Below are 21776 nucleotides of genomic sequence, written 5' to 3' on the forward strand. Positions count from 1 at the left end.
ACAGGGTCTGCCGAGCAGAGCGGACACCTGGACGCTCAGCAAAGGCTTCGCCGCCTCGAAGCACCGCTCCCAGCCCCGAGCGAAGCAGCGCTCGGTGTAAGCCCAGCCAAGGCCCACGAGACAGCGGCGTGGGACGTCTGCCCCTTTAAGAAGCGGGTGAATGCTCGTAGGCGTCTCGCCTTCCTCTTCCGCCCGGGCTCGGCTTCGAGCGGTACGCATGCGCGCAGGCACCACGCGAGGCGTCGCTGGGTCAGGGGGCGGGTGAAGAGTGACGCCGATCATTGGCTTGGAGGGCGGGCGGTGCGCGCGCCTGCGCAGAGGGCACAGGGCGCCACCTCTCGCCGGCGGCGCAGCCCTCCGCGCAGGCGCAGTGCTAGCAGGAGGGGCCCGGCGCCCGGCCCCGCCCCGCTCCCAGCGCGCCCCGCGCGGTGAAGAAGCGGCGGCTGCGGGTGGGGGCATTTTGTGTCCGCGGCTCTAGCGCCGGGCGACAAGATGGCGGCGGTGGCGGCCGAGTGAGGGCCCGGCGGCGGCCGGGACCCGGCGGAGCCAGCCGGCCTTGCGTTTCCTTTGCTCCCCTCTCCTGTCCTCGAAGCTTCTCGGAGGCCGCCCCGCGTTTTTCTGGAGGGCGCCGAGCGCCGCCTGTCCGGGGAGCGGGACCGAGCCACGGAGGGGGCGCCCGCCGGGGGGGGCCCGGCCGAAGCCGAGCGGCGGGGACCCGCCTTCCTCCTTCTGTCCCCCGCCTTCCTCTCCTCTCCCTCCCCTACCCCTCTCCCCCACTCCGGGGCGGCGGTAGCGCCCTCTTCGCCGGCGAGGCTCCCAGCGCCGGGAGGGCCCTTTAGCCACCCCTCGCCATGGCGAGCAGTAGCGGCTCCAAGGCCGAATTCATTGTCGGAGGCAAATACAAGCTGGTGCGGAAGATCGGGTCAGGCTCCTTCGGGGACATCTATTTGGCGATCAACATCACCAACGGGGAGGTAAGGGCGGCTCGTACTGCCTCACCGCCGCGGGCCCCTCCGCGCCTGGGGAGGGGGGGTCCGGGGGATGGCCGTGACCCTGCCGAGGCCGCCCCGAAGCCCGGGTTTGCCCCCGGTGTCCCGCCCGAGTCGCCCTCTCTGGGGCTGGGGGGGCGAAGGTGCGCACTCCGGGGTTGCGGCTGGCCTGGGCCGCCGGAGGGGTGGCGCTGCCCCTCCGAGCACCGCGGCCGGGACCCCGGCCCGGCGGCGGCACAGCCTGGCCGCCCGCGGCGGGGAGAGGAAACAACCGTCATGGGGAAACACACTTTGTCCCTTACGAGTGACCACAGTCGTCCCTCTCCTGCCACTCATCCGTCCCCCTCTCTCTCTCACCTGGGGAACACTTTATCTCATTTTCATCAACAGTAATAGAAACAAAGAAGATCCCGTTTCTTCAGCTCTTTTTTCCCTTTTTTTTTTCTTCTTCCACCCCCTCATGGCTCTGAGCTGTAAAGAAGAAACACCCACGTATGTTCTTCCTCACTTACATGGATCTGAAGACTTTACATCTCTAGTTCAATTTCATGACCTGGGATGGATATTTATGTACAAATCATCACGATATGGATTTTATTTGAAGACGCAGCAAAATGCAGGATGTTGAGGACCGAGAGCTTAAAAAAATAGTAATTGTACCTCATCATTTGCAGCAGAGCAGGGCCGTGTGGGGGATATTGAAGTGCTGTGCCCTTAAACCTCAGTGGCGAGGCTGTGTGTGGTGGACGCTCTGCTCTGACTCCTTGTTCCCTCTCACTGTAGGAAGTTGCTGTGAAGTTGGAGTCTCAGAAGGCTAGGCATCCCCAGCTGTTGTATGAAAGCAAACTATACAAGATTCTGCAGGGAGGAGTTGGCATTCCACATATACGGTAGGAATCACTTGTGTATGCCATTGCAGTGGATTTTCTTTAATGTTGGTGTGAGGCAGGACACAACCATTAAAAAGGGATTTATCTGGATACGATTGGGTTGTTGGCAGGGCGGGGAGGGGGGTGGAAATGCTGCATTCCCAGCTCTACAACTAGTTGGGTATATTCCCCACCCGCCCGCTGTTTTTTCTTGCCCGTACGTACTGTGCTTTGAAAGTGGTCTCACAGCAGTTCCTGAGCTGTGAGAAATTCGTGTCGTGATTAGAACAAAGTGTGAGTCTGTTTCGGTGAGAGCCAGTGTTGACGAGGTTGAGAGTTTGGACCCAGTACTGGAAATGGCTGCTTTCTTTTGTTGCCTTTTTTTTTGTTCCAACATGTCTTCCTCCTCCGCTCAGAAAATGGCGGATGGACGTGATTAACCCTCCCCCTTCTTGTGTTGGGACAAGGGACATGCTTAGGCATGTATCTTTACCTTTCATAGTTAGGTGCTGCAAGGTTTGAGACTGCGGAGAACCTCAACCAGGAATGAAATGGCAGCCCCTTTCTGTTACCCGCAACAGATGTGTCACTGGGATTTCCGTACAGTTCAAGTGCCAAGATTAATCCGTCCTAATTGCTCGTTATGTGGCTTCCTTGCTTCATATTCTGTCTGAAACTTTCAATAGTGTTTAATAATCTTCTGATCTGGAAGAAAATCACTGGTGCAGCAGGCTCTAGGAGGAGTTATTTCTCTTGAGATTATTGAGTTGTCATACTGGATTAGTTCCCAACTACTGCATCTGTGCATCAGAACAGATTAAATGAAACTTCAGTTTTCTCCAGGAAGACTTTGTATAAAGAAGTTGTTCTTTTTTTTAAACTTCCTTAATATTTGTTTTTGAAGTTAGTATTTCTTAAGTTTGCACTGTGGCATAAAGGAATTTTGTTCCTTGAGCTGCAGAAACGATTTTGTTTTAAATCAAACTAATCGATTTAGTTCAAACTGTAGATCGCATTTAACCCTTCTGTGACTTTGTTGTATGTGCACCTGTATCACAGTGGCCTGTAGGGTCTATTTTAAGGTTATAATGATGACATGTTCTAAATCATGTATTTATTTTAACAAACCCTAAGACAAGTCTGTATTTCTGAGGTTAATAGCTACGCTCCTCACGCCAAACACAACTGGCTGTAGTCCTGAATGTAAGCTGGAGCTATATAGTGGAGGAGACAGTGTTGCCTTGGCCATCTGTCCTTGTTCAGTAGTCTTTTGCAGGAACAGTGTAAACATACCTGAATTGAGTAGGATACTTGCACCTTAAACAGAGCTGTTTATGTGAAAACAGATTTAGTCTTGATTTTAGACTACAGGTTCCTTCTTCAAATGGGTGCCTTTATTTCACAACTGAAAGAACAGGAATTGTATTTTGGAAAGCTATCACAGAATAGTTACATGCTAAAACAAGGATAACTGCGTAAACAGCCAAAGCAAGGAGTATCAGGTGTTTCGTCACGAAACTGGAAAAGCAGGCATTCTTAAACTATTTTTTTGAAAAAGTAAATGAATGGCTGGTGTTATAATGAGGCCTAGGTTGCCAATTCTTCAATTTTTCTGTGTAACAGAAAAGAATTACTGTGTAAGTTCCTGGATTTGGTCAAAATGCAGTATGAGTGTTTTATTTAAAGCTGAAATACTGGCAGTAATCTTGCACGTTGAGAAACTTGCTTCAGTTAAACCAGTCATCTTTAAGTTCTTTCCTCTGTATTTGATGTTCTTGTATCTGACTTTGTTTTCTGCATAACGAGTGACTGTGGTTTAGAAGCCTCACCAACGCAGGTGAATTACAGCCTTTCCTTAACACACACTTCCTTCCTTCCCCCCCCCCCCCCCCCCCCCCCCCCCCAATAATACCAGGTTACAAGAATCTGAATAAGAATGGGCAACTGCGGCAATACTCAAAATAACTGAAATTTATTCATAGTGTTAAAGTGTGTGATCTCTTTGATAATGTCACTGAGTCTTAAAGTTTTTCACTTTCAGGTTCTCACAGCATTAATCTTTGTAGTATTTTGCCAGAAAAGTGTCTTTTAGAAAATTTTTGGAAATAACTTTTTTTTCTTCAGAAGCAGCATTAATTTGAAATCTATTTGTACCAGATGCTGCTTGACAGGTTCTTTGACTAGGTTTTTGTTACTGGTTTTCTTCTTGCTGTATGACACCTGGTAATGCTTGGAGAAATCTTAAAATAGTATTTTTATGTTTATCCTCTTTAAGTGGAAGCTGAGCAGGGTATCCAGCACAGTTCTTGAGACAACCATTAAAATGTGATGTGTTTAGTAGAAGTAGTCCATGGTACTCCTGAATCTAAGGGGAGGACTTGGCCTACGGAATGAGGTGTGTCACTGAGGTGCTTAATAAGGATACATCTTTGAATAGGTGATTACAAGACCAAAGTGAAATTACTGTGCATATTGTTTCAGACAAGTCAGGATTTTCTGACGTGGGTTTTTAGCAGCAGCTAAGCTGGGAGAATGTATGACTTCGTACTTAGGTCACTTTGCATCTGTAATTGATAATACACATTCTGCCATTGTTTTATAATAGTATGCTGTCAAGTTGGAATAATCTGTTCTCGGCTTGGTATATTTAGAAGGATGAATCAGTTGAAAAAAATCTTTCAATACATTTGTTAATTTCTGTAATGTGACACCTTTAAACAACAGCACAAACAGAGCATTTGATAGAAAATGAAGGAATCATTCTGAGGTTTTCCCATGGCCACACTGTGTAAGCTGGGCTCAGCAGCATTTTTATCTCAGTGCTACACATCTGGTTAACAGGCATGTAATCTTGCATTCCTCATTTAAGTATGAGGGGCTTGTTCTCTGTTTTTTGCCTACTTAAGTAATGCAGTGGCCAAGATCAACTTAGTAGAAGTTGCATTATGTGGCTTTGCCTTATTAAAGTGGTCTGCTGTGGTTCTTTGACTCACAAAGCTGAAATAATAGGTGAGGTATGGATTGCTCATTCATTTTGGGAACCTGCTCTTAAAACTGAATCCCACCCTTTAGGTGTGATTGCAAATTTAGTAATAAGATAGCATATCTGGAATTATTTAGAAGCAAGCAGGGGTTTTTTAAAGAGCCTTTAAGGTTGATTTGATGGCATTTCTGGCTGATTGCAAGAAAGCTAATAAGCAAAATCTCAGTTTTGGAGTTAAAAGTTTTTTAATATTGCTTCTGTGGGGTCAACTGACCCTTCATTTGTTGTGGAGGGTGAACAAGGGGCCTTGGTACTCCCACTGTAACACAGCATGTTTACACATAAAATAGCAAAAATTGAGATTGAAATCTGTTTATTGTCTGAATATTCTAAACCCTTTTAGGCTTGCAAATCTCTGACTTATTGTTGTTTCCTGAAAGAGTAGCAAAGCTGCTGAACTTGCCTCCGGAGTGTCACAAAACCTTATAAATGCACTATGGATTTTTTAAGCTGATGTTTGTTCTTGATGAAGAAATCTTGGTTAATTATTACCTTCATTTTGCCACAAAAGGCTCTTGAACCAAGCTTAACATTCTAACAATCTGATCTGCTTTTTAGGACACAATGCAAAGTCTGTAGTATTCTGCTGGGCTTATTCTCATTGTTCTCACCATCAGCTGTCTTTTTCTTTTTTCCTCTCCTTTTCAGTGGCAGAGCATTTTTTGCTGTAATCTTGTTAACTGGGCACTGATCCTATTAGTTTGGACTATCTACCTTTATTCCCAACTTCCTGGTTCTGGCTTGGAGGAATGCAGCAGAGTGTGTGTGGTGATTCTGTATGTTGTTTGGTCATAGTGTAACTGTTAAAACACTTTTGACAAAAGCAATTGTTCGAATTCTCTGTGGCAGCCACTCTTGATTTTTGCTATTTATGGTGTTTATAAATGGTTGTTCGTATCCTTCAGAAGATCACCTTTAGGTACTCTTTCAGATGTACTTCTGAAAGGAAAGTGGGCTTAAGATTTTTCCCTTGTCAATATCGCAGGATAACTTGTCTTCATTATCATCGGTTTCAAACGGAAAACAGCTATGCTGGAACTAGCTGTCGCTATTGCTGATCTGTTAGATGTGTTGTGCTTAAGAACAGGAAGAGAGCCTAGTGAATGTGAAACAGATACTGCATGTGTTCTTGTGTGGGCAAAACCAAAGAGATACTGTACAGCACTTGAGGCTAATCAAGGTGATATTTAAGATTAGTCATTTGTTAGTTTAAAAACCAAAAGCTACTGACTTAGCGATTTTTGTTGCGACGCTGTCTTGCAAACTGAACAAGTAAATCCTTAAATTTCTGAGTTTTTCAATGCAGGAAGTTCTTGCAAAATATTTTGATGTTGAGAAATTCAGTATTGCCACCCATGTATCACTATGCAATCTTCTAAATAGTGAAGCATGTTGTAAAGTTTCTGGCAAAAAAAAATAATCTATAAAAGCATATAAAATTTCTGTTCTGGTTGTTTGCTGCCATGTTGTTGGATACTCTATTAAAACCAGATTCTGCCTGTATTCATCTTCAGTAATAGATGTAATGGAAATATGGTCAAGTTTGCTAATCTCAGGGTTGTTCTCACAATGGATTTTTTTCCTCGAGCACTTCAAATTTTGATCGTTTTAAGCACTGTTTTAAAATCTGTAAATAAACCTCTCAAACACCTCCATTTTAAACTGTTTTTCCAATAACTTCTTGCAGCATAAAAAAAACCAAACCAGAAACACACACACCACCCCACACACCCCCACCCCACCCCCCCAACCAAAATCACCACTGGAAAAATACCCAAACCCACAAACAAAAATCAACCCCCAATACTTCCCCTGACAAAAAAAACCACACCCAACAAAAAAAACCACCAAAACAGACTATACCAAAGCCAAAACTAGTAGTCAGATAAAGTCGCAAGTTTTCTGTTGTCTTTTCATTGGTAAGACCGATGCTTTCATCTAGGTCTGCAAGTAATGAGGAAGAAGGTCCTAGCAATAGAGCCTTCTATTAATTAACCTTCTGTTATTACTTAAGGCTGCATACTGAAGGGCAGAAGCACTCTAGCAGATAAGAGGAAGCCTCATGTTCTGGTAGCTCCAAGTAAAATAGAAAACTAGTCTTTTAAATTAATACCTAAAATTCTTCTACTGAGATAATTAATGTCTTTAAACAAAATCTATTTTATGTTTTACAACAATCTAAACTTCTGTTCTAACTGGTCTTTGTGGACTCCTTAGAGGCATCCAAGAGAGACCACGCTTTGAAAACGAATGAAGCTGTCCTTTTTTATTTTGTGGGTTTTCCCTTTTCTTCCTTTTTGCCTTAGCTCAGCCTTTGCAGAAACAGCTGCAAAAGTATGCCCTTCCAGTTCAGTGTTACTCTTGTTTGGAACAGGTGATCAGCAGAGGTACTAACAAAACACACTTCTCCTCAGATATTTCCTGTACCTACAGCAGATTAATGGTTTACCTTCTCAAATGAACCGAGCCTTCTGACTTTCATGGAAGAAACTTGACTTGAGGTCTCCTTGCTTCCTCCCTGGTGTTAATGTACCTCATTAAACAGCTAGCAAAACAGCAAGTCAGCTACTTGGAAGTATGTATGCAATGAACACTAGGCAGATGAAATTACCTGATAGCTTAAGAGATGAGTTGCACTGGCATATTTCATGTATTCATGTTTATCTCATAACTGTATAAAAAATGATACCAAATTTTATTTATAGAGTCTAACTTCATAGTGTAGGCTGTTCATTGCTGTTTCTTTATTTAGTACTTGGGTGGCCTAATTTGTACTCACCATGGCAACTATGTTAGATGACATCTGCTAAATATTCCACTTCAGTATTGCAGTCATGCCATATTATATTAGGTTCATGTATATTACTCCTAGCTGGCTAACAGTTAAATGCTTTTCCAGCTTTGGGGAAGATAAACTAGAAATATAAAATGTGTCAGTTCAGACATGAATCTTACATGTGTTGCTTCAGTATCTGCTAAGACTCAAATTAGTATATTTTTACAGGCAGAATATACTTCCCAATTTGTCTGAAACATCATTATTTGTCAGGAGATGTCTGTTCTGAGAAGCCTAGGACCAGAAGGCACCACTTTGGTCCAAATCCAGCACCTGTTTTGGATGGCATGCTATTCTGTCTGTGAATCAGTCAGGTACAATGTTAAAACCTTCTAGGTTAGCATGACAGTGCTCATGATTCTGTTGTTGGACAGAGAGAGCAAGCTTCTGTGTACAAGGTAAATGCTTGTACCCATAGGCAGTTAGGGCCTGTTTATTTCTTATTTTGTTAATAACCTTCTCCCTATTACAGTCTGCCTGTATGTATGAAGAAGAGTTGCATAACTCTAGCTGCCTTGCTGGGCTGTTTGAATACATGATTACAGAGGTCACCACCATCCCATCTTTCTGGAAGTCTCTTTTCTGTCCCTGTTCTGATTTGGATTTCTTTTCCTGAATATGGCTCTCAGGGCTTGCATGTCAGTGCCTTAATTATCAGTACAGATTGCTTCACAGTTCCTTTGTAGAATACCTATACGTTTTCTGGTTAGAATTACTTGTTATTTTTCAGTGATGCCTGATGTTAGAGCTGTATGATTGTAGGGAGGTCTGTGTTTTCTCTTTAGTCACATCACCTGACTAATGCCTAGTTCAGAGACTTTTGTATAAATGACTTAGTGCTTGCAGAAATGGAATACAGTTCCAGAGTGTTCATCAGTTCAGTGTCATTTGGTTTTCTGTAGGATGTTGGAATCCTTTGTGTTCATGAGGCCTTCCAGTCTTGCATATTCAACCTGACCATGTGCCTGCTGACTTGTCAAACTTACTAATAAGGTGATCTCAGGTAATTCTAGTAGTTAGTTTTTTCCAGCTTGCTTGTTCACCCTGTGCTTTTTGTTCTAACAGCTTTTTAAATCCACCTTAGTTCTTCTGACAATCTCCATTTTTGTCATGTGAACTCTTCCACTTGGTGTTTGAAAGCCCAAGTGCTGGGAAACTAATTGCATAGGACTACACAGTGATCACAGGGTCACATATTATGAATTATGAACATGGCAAAAGTTTATATAATGTCAAAGGAGTCCAAATTGGCCTTCTTTTATGTGACTGTAAAGTCACATAAAAGACTGGAAGTATAAAGGTTTGAATTTAATTATTCAAGCCTTGTCACAGAAGCATTGTACTTCCTTGCAGTGAGGCACCACAAGATGCTCTTTTGTCTCACAAAAGCGTGACCTTCTGCAGTTCTGTTTGTAATTTCAGGTTGCCACAGCCTCCACTGGAATAGTCAGCGATTGAATTCACAGAAGCCTTTAGTGGAGGATAGGTTACCTGGCAAAGCAGGTGTTGGCTGAGGAGAGCTTTTATTTAGCTGGAGGAAAATAGTTGTGTCACTCTGGTAGTAGGAACACTTTCTTGTGACACTGAGCTGGTGCTCTGGTTTTGTATGTAAGAAACTGTAGAGAAAATGGCATGCCATTATCCGAATGGTGACAATGCCTTTACTACACCTTCGTGGCTTCAGGATGCATGGGGTTTAGGGTTTCTTTACCAGTGATTAACAGCTGAATAGTTATTCAGCAATTTAGTTCATCTTGATGTGAATTTGACATATTTTCATGGGAATCTTCTGAACCCTTTTATCCATCGTGTGACCAGCTGACATGGCTTTGATAATTGTGCTGGTTTTGTTTCCTTGTTGTTGTAATTACAAGTGCTGATGCAATAGATGAAACTGCTGTTTATCTGCTAAAATTGTGTAAGTGGTACAGTAGTCTGAAAATGGGCCTATAATTTCATGGCCTGTATCTGAATTCTGTTAGCCCTTTGCCCACCTCTCTTTGCTAGCTGACCTATCTGAATTTGACCCTAGATGTGAAGAGAATACTGTAATAACCAAACAAAATGTTTTCTCAGTTAAAAAAACCCAAGCTATTAAGGAACACTTGCTCAAACACTTGTGTCATTGATATTTACAAAATAAGCAGTCACTGGAACATACATCCTACAATCTTTGAAAGATGAAGCTCTGAAAATAAAGGATTTTATGTTTGGGTAGGCCTGACTACAGCATTTACTGCTAAGGGCTATGCATCAGTAGTTCAGTTGCTTGGCTCAAGGTTGGTCAAGGGAGTTAAAAAAAAAACAACCCACATGAGTTCAAGTAAACATTCCCATGTCATGTGATCTGGCATCGTACCCATTTTGCTGTATGGGATTTGAAAACTAAATAGTTTCAAACCGCTGTGTCTTGTGACTTAGTTGTTCAGCATAGAGCTTCAAATATTGAAATTCCAGATGTTACAAAATTTTAGCTGTGTGCGTATACTGGGACAATATATCAGCCTGCTAAACCGCATGATTCAGAAACTTGCTGACGTGGTGAGTCTTGATCTTTCGAATCAGACAGGTCACTGAAGTCAAATTAAGGTTACTGTGTTCAATCTTTAACTGTGTTTTGACGGAAAGCTCCATAAAGAATATTTACTGTATTCTGATGGATCTGTAGTAATTCAATCAGTAGCTTTAAACAGATGAGGCAAGAGTGGGTGCCGATGCTTAAAATGTATTGCGGCTCTTGCTTCCTTAGCTTTAGTATGAGAAAGAGTACTTCCAAGAGTGCTTAAAAAAAGTCCATGGAGCTCTAACAGACATGTGGGACACTTGTGTTCTGAGATGGTAATGTTGCCTAATAGTTGCCCAGGGCTTTGTATGGATCATTCCTTCGTATTAGTAGTTCGCTCCAAGTTTCATTGCTGATGTCGTATTAGAACTTCTGAAGAATTTTCTTTGAGAAACTAGCTTTTTTTTTTGGAGTTGTGCTCAGTTTGTTGCCGTATTATTTTGCTTATCCAAAATGTGAGCTTATATGCCATCTTACATTGATTATGTGAATATGGGAGTAAGGAGTACTTGCTGAGCTTTTAATTATCATAATAACTAAGGTTTCCTAAGAAGAGCCAAGACTTCCGACATTTTTATTTGGAGCTGCCAGTAGTAGCAGGTACTTTGAATGGACGTGATATAGCCCTAATTCTTAATCCCCTTTTTCCCTGGAAATGTTCCAAGAGAAATGAGGACTTACTTGCAGTGTTAGCAAAGTAAATAAAGTACAAGTTACTCCAGTACCCTAGGAGGAGTTTCAGTTGCCAGTAGTGAAATGAATAGATGGTGGCAGTCTCTGTAAGGAATTAGAGGCAGATAAATATGAAAACAAAATGTTCAGAGGTCCTGTCTTATTTCTTTGTCTTGCAGAGCTGATACTGCTTTCCACCAGTGCAAAATGGTCAGGAGATTAAAATTTTCTTGTGCATGTGTAGAAGTAGGCCAAATAGAGGTTGTGCAATCAACCTGAATTACTGCACTTACTAAGCAGAGAGATCCCTACAGAGGAACCAAATGCTTTATAAAATGTAGCTCCCAGGGTAGGCATCTTTTTCATGACCTTCACTTTTTCTGTGATGCTGTAACTAAATTTTCTTAGCTCAGTTGAAGACTGATATTTGATCCTTTTCCCTTATACTGCAGTCCCTTGGGCAATGGACAGTTACTCTCAGCATCTGAACTGGACTTCCATTTCTTGAAGAAAATCATATTTTATCTAGATCTTCATGTACTCAAAATGCTTCAATTCAGCTCATTGTTCTTTAGACTTTTTCACAACAAACCTAGACTTCATATGCCAGAATAACTGGGCAGGTCATTTGGTTCAGTTTTCATTACTCTAGGTGATGATAACGTTTCATTTTTCAACTGTGACCTATGGAGTTGTTTATAGAGCCTTGTCGACATTACTCAGCCGGTTGCAGAGGTGACTTTGATAGGAACCAAGTAGGTTTACAGGCATAGTCAGTAATTCTTAAACTGAAGCTGGTTTGTAGTTGATTAAGAACTTTTTTCAACAGCATCTCATTTTGACTCTCCATCTCTGCGTTGCATTTTTAAATAATCTTCTCCGTTGCTCTTGCAGTTGAAACTAGCTTCTGATCACTCCTTAAAAGGGCCTAGCTAGGCAGGTCTTCTCAAAATTTGTGTGCTTCTCAAAATTTGTGCGTTTCATGGCTCAGTGTCAGGTTGCAGTGTGAATAGTTTAACCTTCTCATAAATTACAGGCTTCTTCAAATAATACCTTTAGCATGCTTTCCTAATTGAGTTACTTGTAAGGCTTTTTTGTATGTCATAGTGAATTTTTAGAAGGCAAAAACTGATAAATAGTACTTACAGTATTGGTATGGTCATTAACATGTTGGAGGAAAACTGTTTTGTTGACATGTCATTTGAAGGACTGCTTTCAAAATACATATTTTCTGCATCTTCTCTTGATGTAGAGAATGAATAAAGGGTCTAGACTGACCTGGAAAACAATAGAGTATGACCCACAGCTCATATATAATTTTAGTCAACTTCACAACAATGCATTGAAGTGCATGGTTTCTGCTAGAGTCCTGACAGTGAGAAGGTACAGGTTGGCAGTTCTTGAATCGAATCCAAATACAGAATCTTTTCTCTGTGGTTTTGTAAACATTTTACTTAACTACCCTGGATAAGGTTGGAATCCTGTGAGTACCAAGGAATTTTTTGTCATTATCAGTGATAACTATTTTCCAGACAACTATGTGTTAAATCATATGGAATCATCACCTGAAAGTGGAAGCAAAATGTCTATGCAGATCTTTAAGCCCTAGCTACTACAGTGTTTGAGCTGAATCTTGATTTTTTTTTTTTTTTAATCTGCATGCTCTTATTATGGGGTACGTTCTTGGCACATCTTGTCTGTGCCACTGTCGCTGGAAACTTCAGGACTCCTCTAGGAGAGAGCTGGTCAGTACTGTATACATTGACTACTAGCACTTGTCCTTTACAAGTGTCATAAGGACTAGGTACCTTGCAACAGCAGAATCACATATGCAGCCTTCTGATCTATAAGGTATTGAATGTCTACAGCAATGTACTGGTACTCAGCACAGCTTTGTAAAAAGTTCTTCACACACATCTCACTTAACTGTGGGTATTTGGAATGTGCAGGAGGACTGTAGAAGGAATATTCAGGTTCTGTCTTTCACTGCCCATTTAGAGTATGGAAATTCACAGCTGAGTTTAGCAGAGGTGAAGGGTGTGACTCCAGGTCTTCTCAAGCAGCTTCAGTGGTGAAATGCTATCCCCCAGTTGTAGATAACATAAAGCAGTACTATTATGGAAATGCTAGCCTTGGATTAGAAGGAAAAATATGCATGGGAGGCCTTCTGCTTGTCCTTGCAACATTGCTAACATTTAGGTTTTTGCCCCAAATTGATACATCAGACACTTAAGGGTGGACATAACAGTCTGGCTGCAACTGATATTTTGCTACATTTGTGGTTTTGTTTTTATGACACTGAAGTGTTTTTTGCTTTATGATGTTGAAAACCTGGTAAGGAGTCCTCATCTTCTACTGAACAGGACATTAGAACTTGATTGCTGTTTATTAAATTTGGATAAATGAACAAAGAGGTAGTATATGAGTTTAACTGCATGAGCTACTTTGCTCTGTTGCAGAGAAGTCACACCTGAAAACAAAGCCTATAAAGTGTTTAGGATGTTTCTGTGAAGTTAAGTAATGCAGGAAACAATGATGAGTGTTAGGTGTCCTGCAGATGAGTTTCAGTTCAGACTTTGTACACACCTCAGCATATTGACATATAATGGCTTCTGCTTTTATTGCAATTTGGTGTTTAGTTTTTCGGTTGCTGCTAAAATGTAGTAGTGTTTCCTCAAGGGAAAATTAAAAGTGCGCGTACATACTTGCCAACTTGTATATTCTGTTTGTCCTCACACTTTGTTTCTGGGAAAAATAAGGCACTACTAGCCTCAGTTTTTAGTTAGCTTGCAAGATTGAACATTAGTCAGCAATGTGCCCTTGCAGCCAAGAGGGCTAGTGGTGCCCTGGGCTGTCTTAGGATTCCTGATAATGCTGAATAATTTTCTTTGTTGCAGGTGGTATGGTCAAGAAAAGGACTACAATGTTCTAGTTATGGATCTTCTTGGTCCCAGCCTTGAAGACCTATTCAACTTCTGTTCTCGCAGGTTTACGATGAAAACAGTACTTATGTTAGCAGACCAGGTATGTACAAATTTTACTGTGAGGAAGTTAAAGTACTTTGTGCAACGTGGTTCTCTTTGAGTGGGTTAAATAACGTGTTATGCAGCATTGTGTATAGCTAAGTGAACACTTGACCTACATAGAAACGGAGTGATGGTGGCTTCTCTGTGCTATGGCGTACAAAGTGTACGTAGGCCTGTAGTGGGAGGGCAGCACAGATACCACCTTGTTGATGCTGCAGATCTAACAAGTGCAACTTGAATAAAGTATTGAGACTGATATGGGTGTATTAACTCCCCATATCAGTCATGGGGGTGGTATGAGGAGGTCTGAAGTGGTCTCCAGCTGTGCTTGATCTGATTAAATGGAAACCTGTTGTGTGTTGGCCAGCTGAAGTGATAAGTGGGCAACATGCAAGCCTATAGGTCTGTTTTTATTGAAAGTCCCTGTGCACTCACAATGTCCTGTAATTTCTAGTAGCAGACCACAAGCTAATAAATACTGTTTTGGTTGTTGTGGTGCTTAAAGACAGTTCTTAAAGCTGTTGGTGGAGGTGCCACTCTACCTCAAACTCAAGCAAGGCCTCTAAAACTGAGGTCTGTTAAGTCTTTTTGTAGCAATTGTTATTTTTTCAGCTTGGTCATGACAGTAAATGATTTGAAATGGCCAGCCATATTTATTTCTTGGTATTTATTAAGAAGCTAGATTGTGCTGTCTTCAGCTCCTTGAAAGAGGCAGTAGGCTTTCTCAAGTTGAATTTTCAATGGTAGTTTAAATTTCATCTAATACTACGTAATTGGTTTTAGTACCAAGTTGTCACTTAGCCAGATGCTCGTAGAATCCCAGGCTCCTGGCCAAGGAAGCTCATGGCATTTGTATGGAGACAAGGTCAGCAGTCCCTATTCTCAGCTGCCTTCAGTGAGTGGTATGCTTGATTTAGAGAGCCATTTGCCTGCTCCGTTAGCTAGAGTCTGGGCATTAGAGTATTTCCAGGGAATCTGTATGGTGCTTGTACAGTATTCCTTTGGATGATAAACACGGGTTAGTAGTCATCTGGGAGACATAGACGGGGTGTATGATATCAGTGCATGGAACTGGCTTTTAGGGCATAGCGCAGTAGAACGATTGTCAAGGTTATGATGTAGCAATTCAACTCACTGAAGGCTGTGTGAAGAGTGTCTTAGTAGCTGGAAAGCTGTACTGCATAAATGCATGTGTTGTGATCTCATGCACAAAAAATCGCATGACCATATATGAAGATATGGATGTGCCAGAGTTGTCACTGCTGACTGTTATTCCTGGATCACAGTAGCCTAGATATGACAGTATGGGCCACAATCAAGTTGTTACTTGCTCTGTGAAAACTGTTACCTGGAATAGTGGTGCTTGACGATGAATGAATAACCAGATGAATTAATAACTGGGACAGGGGGAGGGAATAAGCTTTAAAATTGTCTTGTGGTAGGTATAGAAAAACTTTGTGTGAAGTAAGAAAAAGAAATTACTCTTTAATGGGATACATATGAACTTGAATGTCTGGGAAAGTAGCTTGAGGTATTGAATCAGCCATTTCCTGACTAAGATTATGGAATTTTAACATACATGACAGATAAATTTGAACAGCATAAAGAAAAAACTTGGTTTTCACTATGCAAATATATAAGCTTAGGTTGCAGAGGATTGTAGCACTAAAAATTCATGCTTTCATTGAAGGTTTAAGTGAATTGTATTGTTCTGACTGAAATCTGACCTGTTTTGTTGTCACTTTGTTTTTTACAGATGATCAGTAGAATTGAATATGTGCACACAAAGAATTTTATACACAGAGACATTAAACCAGATAACTTCCTAATGGGTATTGGGCGTCACTGTAATAAGGTTAGTCTAACGCTCTTTGTTTAAAAGATCCAAAGGGAGTGGCTATGTTATGTGATTCAAGCTGCACAACCTTTCTAAAAGTCATTGCTAAAATGATGTTTTGGATGGCTCTTTGATGTGAGAACTTGGATTTCTTAGTGTCCGCTTCTAAATGCATTGGCATGCACATGTGGGTCTCTGACCTGCCCTGTGACCTACCTGCACTTCATTGCAAGATGATTTCTAGGCTTGCAAAAAGACTATAAACTAACCCTAGAGAATACTTAGGCACTTTTCTCAATGATGGAGTTTCATTATTGAGATGACTGTTGTAATAGCATTTTTTTTCCCCTCAAATATAAAGTAAATCTTATCTTTGGCTTTGGGGCTGACTTCCTGGGATGAAAAGAATTCATGCCAATGTGGGAGCTTCTGACCTACCAGTCACTAGGGCATTAAATCTTGCATTGACAGACTGGTAAAGAGAATTCTTCAGCCATCAGAATTGTGGATATGACTAATAACATATAGATCAATTGCCTTTATAAATAAATTATGTGAATATGTTGATAGAAAACTGTTAAATTGTAGAGTACCTGAATATGTTGTACAACAAAAAATTGCTGTCAATATGCTTTGTGGAGAAAAAAAAGGCAGGGTGGGGGAGCGGGCTGAGGTTGTTGCACTTGCTTGGATGGGTAAACGTAGTCAGAAGTGCATGTTTCCTGTTGAAAACCTTATATAGAAGAAAACTTTTAATTTTATTTTTAGTTCTCTTGAGTGAAATATGCTTAATCCTGCAATTTGTATGTCGAGCTCGGGCAGACAGGCAGCATTGGCAATGCATTAAGCATGCTACTTAATAGAAATTAACTTCAGGACAAATGTACGTGATCAAGCTGTTTATTGGAAGCAAGATTCCCACTTATCTTCTCTATATGCCATCCAAGAATGTCTCATCTCTTTAGGCACTACTAGTATTTAAAATGTTTACCTTTGTTTGCCTGTATGAATGCCAACTTCAGGGTCATGAACATTAGAAGGGGAAAGCTTGATTAACACAAGATAACAACTCTTGTCTGAAGAGGTGCAATGCACTGAATGTTTAGATCCAACCATTGTTGGAAAAGCTCGGAAGTCCAGCTGAAAAGCAGTCTTTATGTAATCCTGTTGCTGTTAAACTTTGCTGTTCCCAAGTTTCATACTTTAACTCTGTAGAGCTCTATTTTTCTCTGCTGTGTCAAGCAGTTAGGCTCCTTAATATTCTGGCATGACTTAGAGTATAACTTAAACTTCAGGTTTTTTCCTAGTTTTAGTTTCTGATTTCCAGTTGCTGGGCCATTTTTCTATACTTCGCACAGTCATGCTAGGTTGGCATTGCTGCACTCTGTTTCATCTTGATGTGGACTAATGGCCTAGAAATTGCCGCTGTGCTTACTTTAGTGGAGGAACACATTAGATTTGCATCAGCCGAAATGAAAAACAAAATTGCCTGTAAACCATTGTATTTTTTCCCTTTAGTAGACTAGGGAGCCACGCAATGATGTGGTGGTAAAGTAAACACTGTCTATAGGCATGGGCTTTGTTACTTTTGTAGGGTTTGAGATTAGGAGGTAATTCTTGATGTGCAAACTGATAGGTTTACATGAGCTAAATGAGGAATGGGTTGCTTCAGTTTGGAACCAAGCGCTTTATCTAGGGAGCGCTTGGCTACCATAGAATATTTACTATGTTTCTTTTTGTAACTAACTGTAGTTTTGGGGTTTTTTGAGATGACTGTACACAGTTTTAAGAAAGTCAGCCACAAAGACTAGAATAGCATGGTAATCTTGTTCCAGTAGCTTCCTGTCAGTCATATTTTTAAAAAATTAAATTGAATTTTTCAAATTTTAATTTGGTGATGGGGAGAAATTTTGCTCCCACCTTAAAAGACGAATTCTCAGCTCTGCTAGAAATAAGCCCTGCATGCTTATGAAAGTAAACTTTAAGGTGACTAAATGCCTTCTACCTCTTCCTTACTGAAGATTTACTTTTCCTAAATGTCTTTTGGGGGAAGGGCAGTTTGTGGAACCAAGGGATGCTTTTGTAAGCAAAACTTCAATTTCCTTTTTTAATAGTGCCAAATGTCACCATTGCTATCACTGGTCAAGGCAGTACAATTTTGGAGTGGCTCACAGTTGAAATTTACCTTGTCACATCTGTCAAATTTTCTCCTTGGAAAAAAAAAGAACATTCAGAGTTTTTTGAAAACTACAGTGCTTGGTGGAAGAAGGATGGCATTTGGCTACCCTGTTCTTTCTTGAACGCCTCGGTGTTGCCTGTCTGCGCCGGCCATTGTTGCAATGTAAGCAATACTGTTTGATGCACTGCCACCCTCTATTGTTTGTTCAGTGTTTAGAATCTCCAGTGGGGAAGAGGAAAAGAAGCATGACTGTTAGTACTTCTCAGGACCCATCTTTCTCAGGATTAAACCAGGTCTGAACTGTCTCCTATTCCAACCTCAACCCCAAATTCATGTGCTTTATTTTTGTTTTGTTTTGGTTTTTTGTTTGTTTTTCTGGAGAATGTAGACCTTGCAAAAGCACCTCTTATGTTGGCATTATTCAGACATACTTGGCAAACATGTAACATTACTAAGATGTTTCCCTGTGGCGCTTGTTTAAATTGTGGAATTATTTCTAAACTTGATATTAGAGGGCAAAATGTATGTGCTTGATTTCAGATGCAGAAGCAGGTTTCCTTTTTGCCTTTAAAACTCAAAGGCAATCTACTGAATGTGTAGGAGGATAGATGTGCCACCGTAGTGACTAGCAGGGCTTCTGTGAAGGGCTGTCTGCTTACCTTCCTGTGGGGTTCCTGCGGTGTCTTTGAATGCACGTGGAGTAGTTCTGTAATCACTTCACCCAGGCTCCTTCCCTTGCGGTATTTGTCAAAAATATTTCCAAATGTGTAATGAGGACTCTTATATTTTCATCCATTGTGCTTATAAAACGAAATTACTCCAACGAGCTGTGTCTTGGGGAAGCATGATCTTATCTTGTCATGTTAAATATAGTATTCCTGACTCTTTAAGAGAAGATGAATTGGAGAGGAATGAAGACATAGGCCAGTTTGTAGCAGGACAGCTGGAAATTGCTGAATATGAATCATAGTTCAGGATTTTGGTCATAGAATCAGCCTGTAGCTTTCCACAATTATAGTCTTCATGTATTAAATCCCAGGCAGCTAGCTGTACACAAGCTGGCAGGCTTCTCTGTTCTCTGCTATGGAAACTTTATCAGCTGGGGCAGAGGCTTTGATCTACTTCTCTAGTTGTTCTTGGCTAAAATCTTGCCCTACTTCTCCAGTTCCTGCTGATTGTGCAACAAACAGAATTAAGGTGGTACGAGGTTATCTGTGGCAATACATCCGTGTTCCTGCTGGCTGGCATCGGTACATTCTGTGCTCATCCAAATCAGGCTGTATCTTCCAGCTTAACTCTTTGCAAGATGGACTTACTCCTTTGCTTTCCACTCATCTGGAATGGGAAATACAGAATGAGCATAAGCTGGGAAGCAGAGTAAACTTCCCCAGAGAAGTCAGTGCTTTAAAATAATATCCAGTTACTTGACTAGTGTAAAACAGGTCTGTGTTGCTGAATTGATTCCCCCTTTTTCTTTTTTAAGAGGCTCTACCCATATGTCTTGAAAGAATGCAGAATTACCTTGCTCAGGTCGAATATTGAGATCTTGTAGCAGCTGTGGAAGAGACAGAGCATCATTTATTTTTATAACTCACTTGAAGAAAGTAGTCTTACAGTGTCTGTGCTAAAAAGGGGTAGACATCAGCTATTATGTATCGGAGTCACACCTGCAGTGTTAACTATTTTGAGTCATGAACTGGGACTTTGTAAATAAATGCGCAGTGAAAATGTTCTGACGCTATAGTGCTTGGTTTATTCCCCTATAGTGTTTGGGTTTTTCCCTCCTTCTCAAGGCGTAGTATTTTGATGAAACTGATGGGCAAAGTCCCTGCAGAAGTAACTTGTGAACTGTACATCAGAGGCTGTCATCAGACCAGAAAGCTTTAGTCAGAAAATAAGATTGCATTTGAGCTCAGGCTTTGCTTCTAGGAAAGTTGCACTTGCAGTATAGTAGTCACTTAGAAGCTTTATACTATCTGTTTTAGGAGTTTAGTATCAAAACAGCTACTTTCCTGGTAACTGGAGAACATGTCTGTACTCACTAAGTAAATAACTACCTCTAGTGGTAGCTGTGGCAGGTGCAAAAAAGGCAAGACCCCTGCTTTCCTTAACGGTCTGACCAGTGTAGTTTAAAAACTGGGTTTTACGTCCTCTCGCTCAAAGCATTCTGGGCTTTCAGGGTGACTTTCACTAGAACAGCAAATGTAGAATTGCTTTGCTTCGTGGTTGCATAGAAATCATGTCAAGGCTTCAACTCAAGGTTTTCTGCTCTGACATCAGTAGTTTAAGAAGGTTCTAGCTTTGTTTTTCCTGTCTAGACTACTATAGTTAGAAAATATTCTTCAGCCAGAATTCTAAAACATACCTACCATGCAATTCAGAAACTTTCAGTGTCTTTAATACTTCCATGTCAAGTGTTACTTTATAATTCAGAGCACCTCAGTGTGCCAGAGTGAGCCTTTGTTTCAGTCTTGGATGCAGCTATACCTGCATATCAATCTCCAGTACTTGTTTGCATTTAAAGCTGCATCTTCTGTTCTGGAATCACCTTTAAGATGATACGGAATAGGATTTTACTGAGAATTTCTTGAACCTTATGTCATCTTTCCATTATCTCCTTCCCCCATCCAAGTTACTTCTGCAGTATTCATTAATCTGTAGGGACTGTAGTCCTTGATCCTGTAGCATTAATCCAGCATTGGAATCGGGAGCTCAGGCTGATGATTTGTAGCTTGAATACTGATGGCTAGAATTTGAAGTGTTCCTTACGTACTTCTGCCTCAGCTTTTTTTTTGCCTAGTCCTGAAATCTTGTCATAAGAAGGTACAGTCTGTATTAACCTTTGTAGATAGGTTGTATGTTAGCATGCTAATTAGCACGTACTCAGTTGTTGCTAAATATCAAATCATTGGCAAGCTTGGTTATTAGAAACCTAAATTGGATTACATGTACTAGGTTCTAGCTTCCTGGCTGTATTAATATCACCAGCAAGTGTGTCATTGTGCTGTGATGGTGTACTGGTAGTCTTAAAATGAGCATATGATCGAAAGCAAGATGTCTTGTTTGCTGTTGAAGGTTTTGGCCTTATGCTCTGCAGAATGGCCAGTGTTAGAGACAGAGAAGAATACAGGATGTGCATCATTTGCATTAAACTGCTGAGCTGCCATTAACTATATGTGTAAACTGCTCTAGTGGGGGGGGGTGTTTGTGAAGTGTGCTTTCACACATACTATTCATTCCTAAATTGTGCATTGTAGTTATAGAGCTAATGTGATACCGACTACAACAGTAACATAAAACAGTTGCAGAACTAAGCTACAGATGCTGAGTAGCACAATCTAATCTATTCCACTGGATTGAGAAAAGGCTTGAACTAATTCACTCTTTAAGTTTTCAAAGTGGCTAGTTAAAGCTAGTTCTGACTCTGCACTGCTACTTTGCTTCCTCTTAACTGTAGGCTGTTACATTGTGTGGATGCCTTAAAACGTAGCTAATGCCTAGTGAAAGATGTCTTGCATTGTATAAGAATATAATCTATTTTCATTTTTCTTTTAAGTTATTCCTTATTGATTTTGGTTTGGCCAAAAAGTACCGGGACAACAGGACAAGGCAACACATACCATACAGAGAAGACAAAAATCTGACTGGCACAGCTCGATATGCCAGCATCAATGCACATCTTGGTATTGAGCAGAGGTGAGTTCAAGGAGATGACTGTGGTTTTGGAGGCTGCGAGATTCTTATTTGTAAGCTTCCAAAGTG

General features: G+C 41.2%; 1 protein-coding gene across 4 annotated transcripts in view; it reads left to right on the top strand.

The window, feature by feature from the left end:
• The first annotated feature begins 412 nt into the window (after window positions 1-412).
• Window positions 413-21776, top strand: part of CSNK1A1 (casein kinase 1 alpha 1) — a 34698-nt gene continuing 13334 nt past the window's right edge. For 3 of the 4 annotated variants that reach the window (XM_064459016.1, XM_064459018.1, XM_064459017.1), the window contains exons 1-6: window positions 413-974; window positions 1773-1879; window positions 13870-13996; window positions 15755-15853; window positions 18224-18307; window positions 21571-21710. In XM_064459016.1, the coding sequence (XP_064315086.1) occupies window positions 852-974; window positions 1773-1879; window positions 13870-13996; window positions 15755-15853; window positions 18224-18307; window positions 21571-21710 (680 nt within the window). In that variant the 5' untranslated portion in view covers window positions 413-851. The remainder of the gene's footprint in view (window positions 975-1772; window positions 1880-13869; window positions 13997-15754; window positions 15854-18223; window positions 18308-21570; window positions 21711-21776) is intronic. The other variant, XM_064459019.1, reaches the window with a different exon arrangement.

Source organism: Phalacrocorax carbo, chromosome 8, assembly GCF_963921805.1.
Source record: "Phalacrocorax carbo chromosome 8, bPhaCar2.1, whole genome shotgun sequence".
NCBI lineage: Eukaryota > Metazoa > Chordata > Aves > Suliformes > Phalacrocoracidae > Phalacrocorax > Phalacrocorax carbo.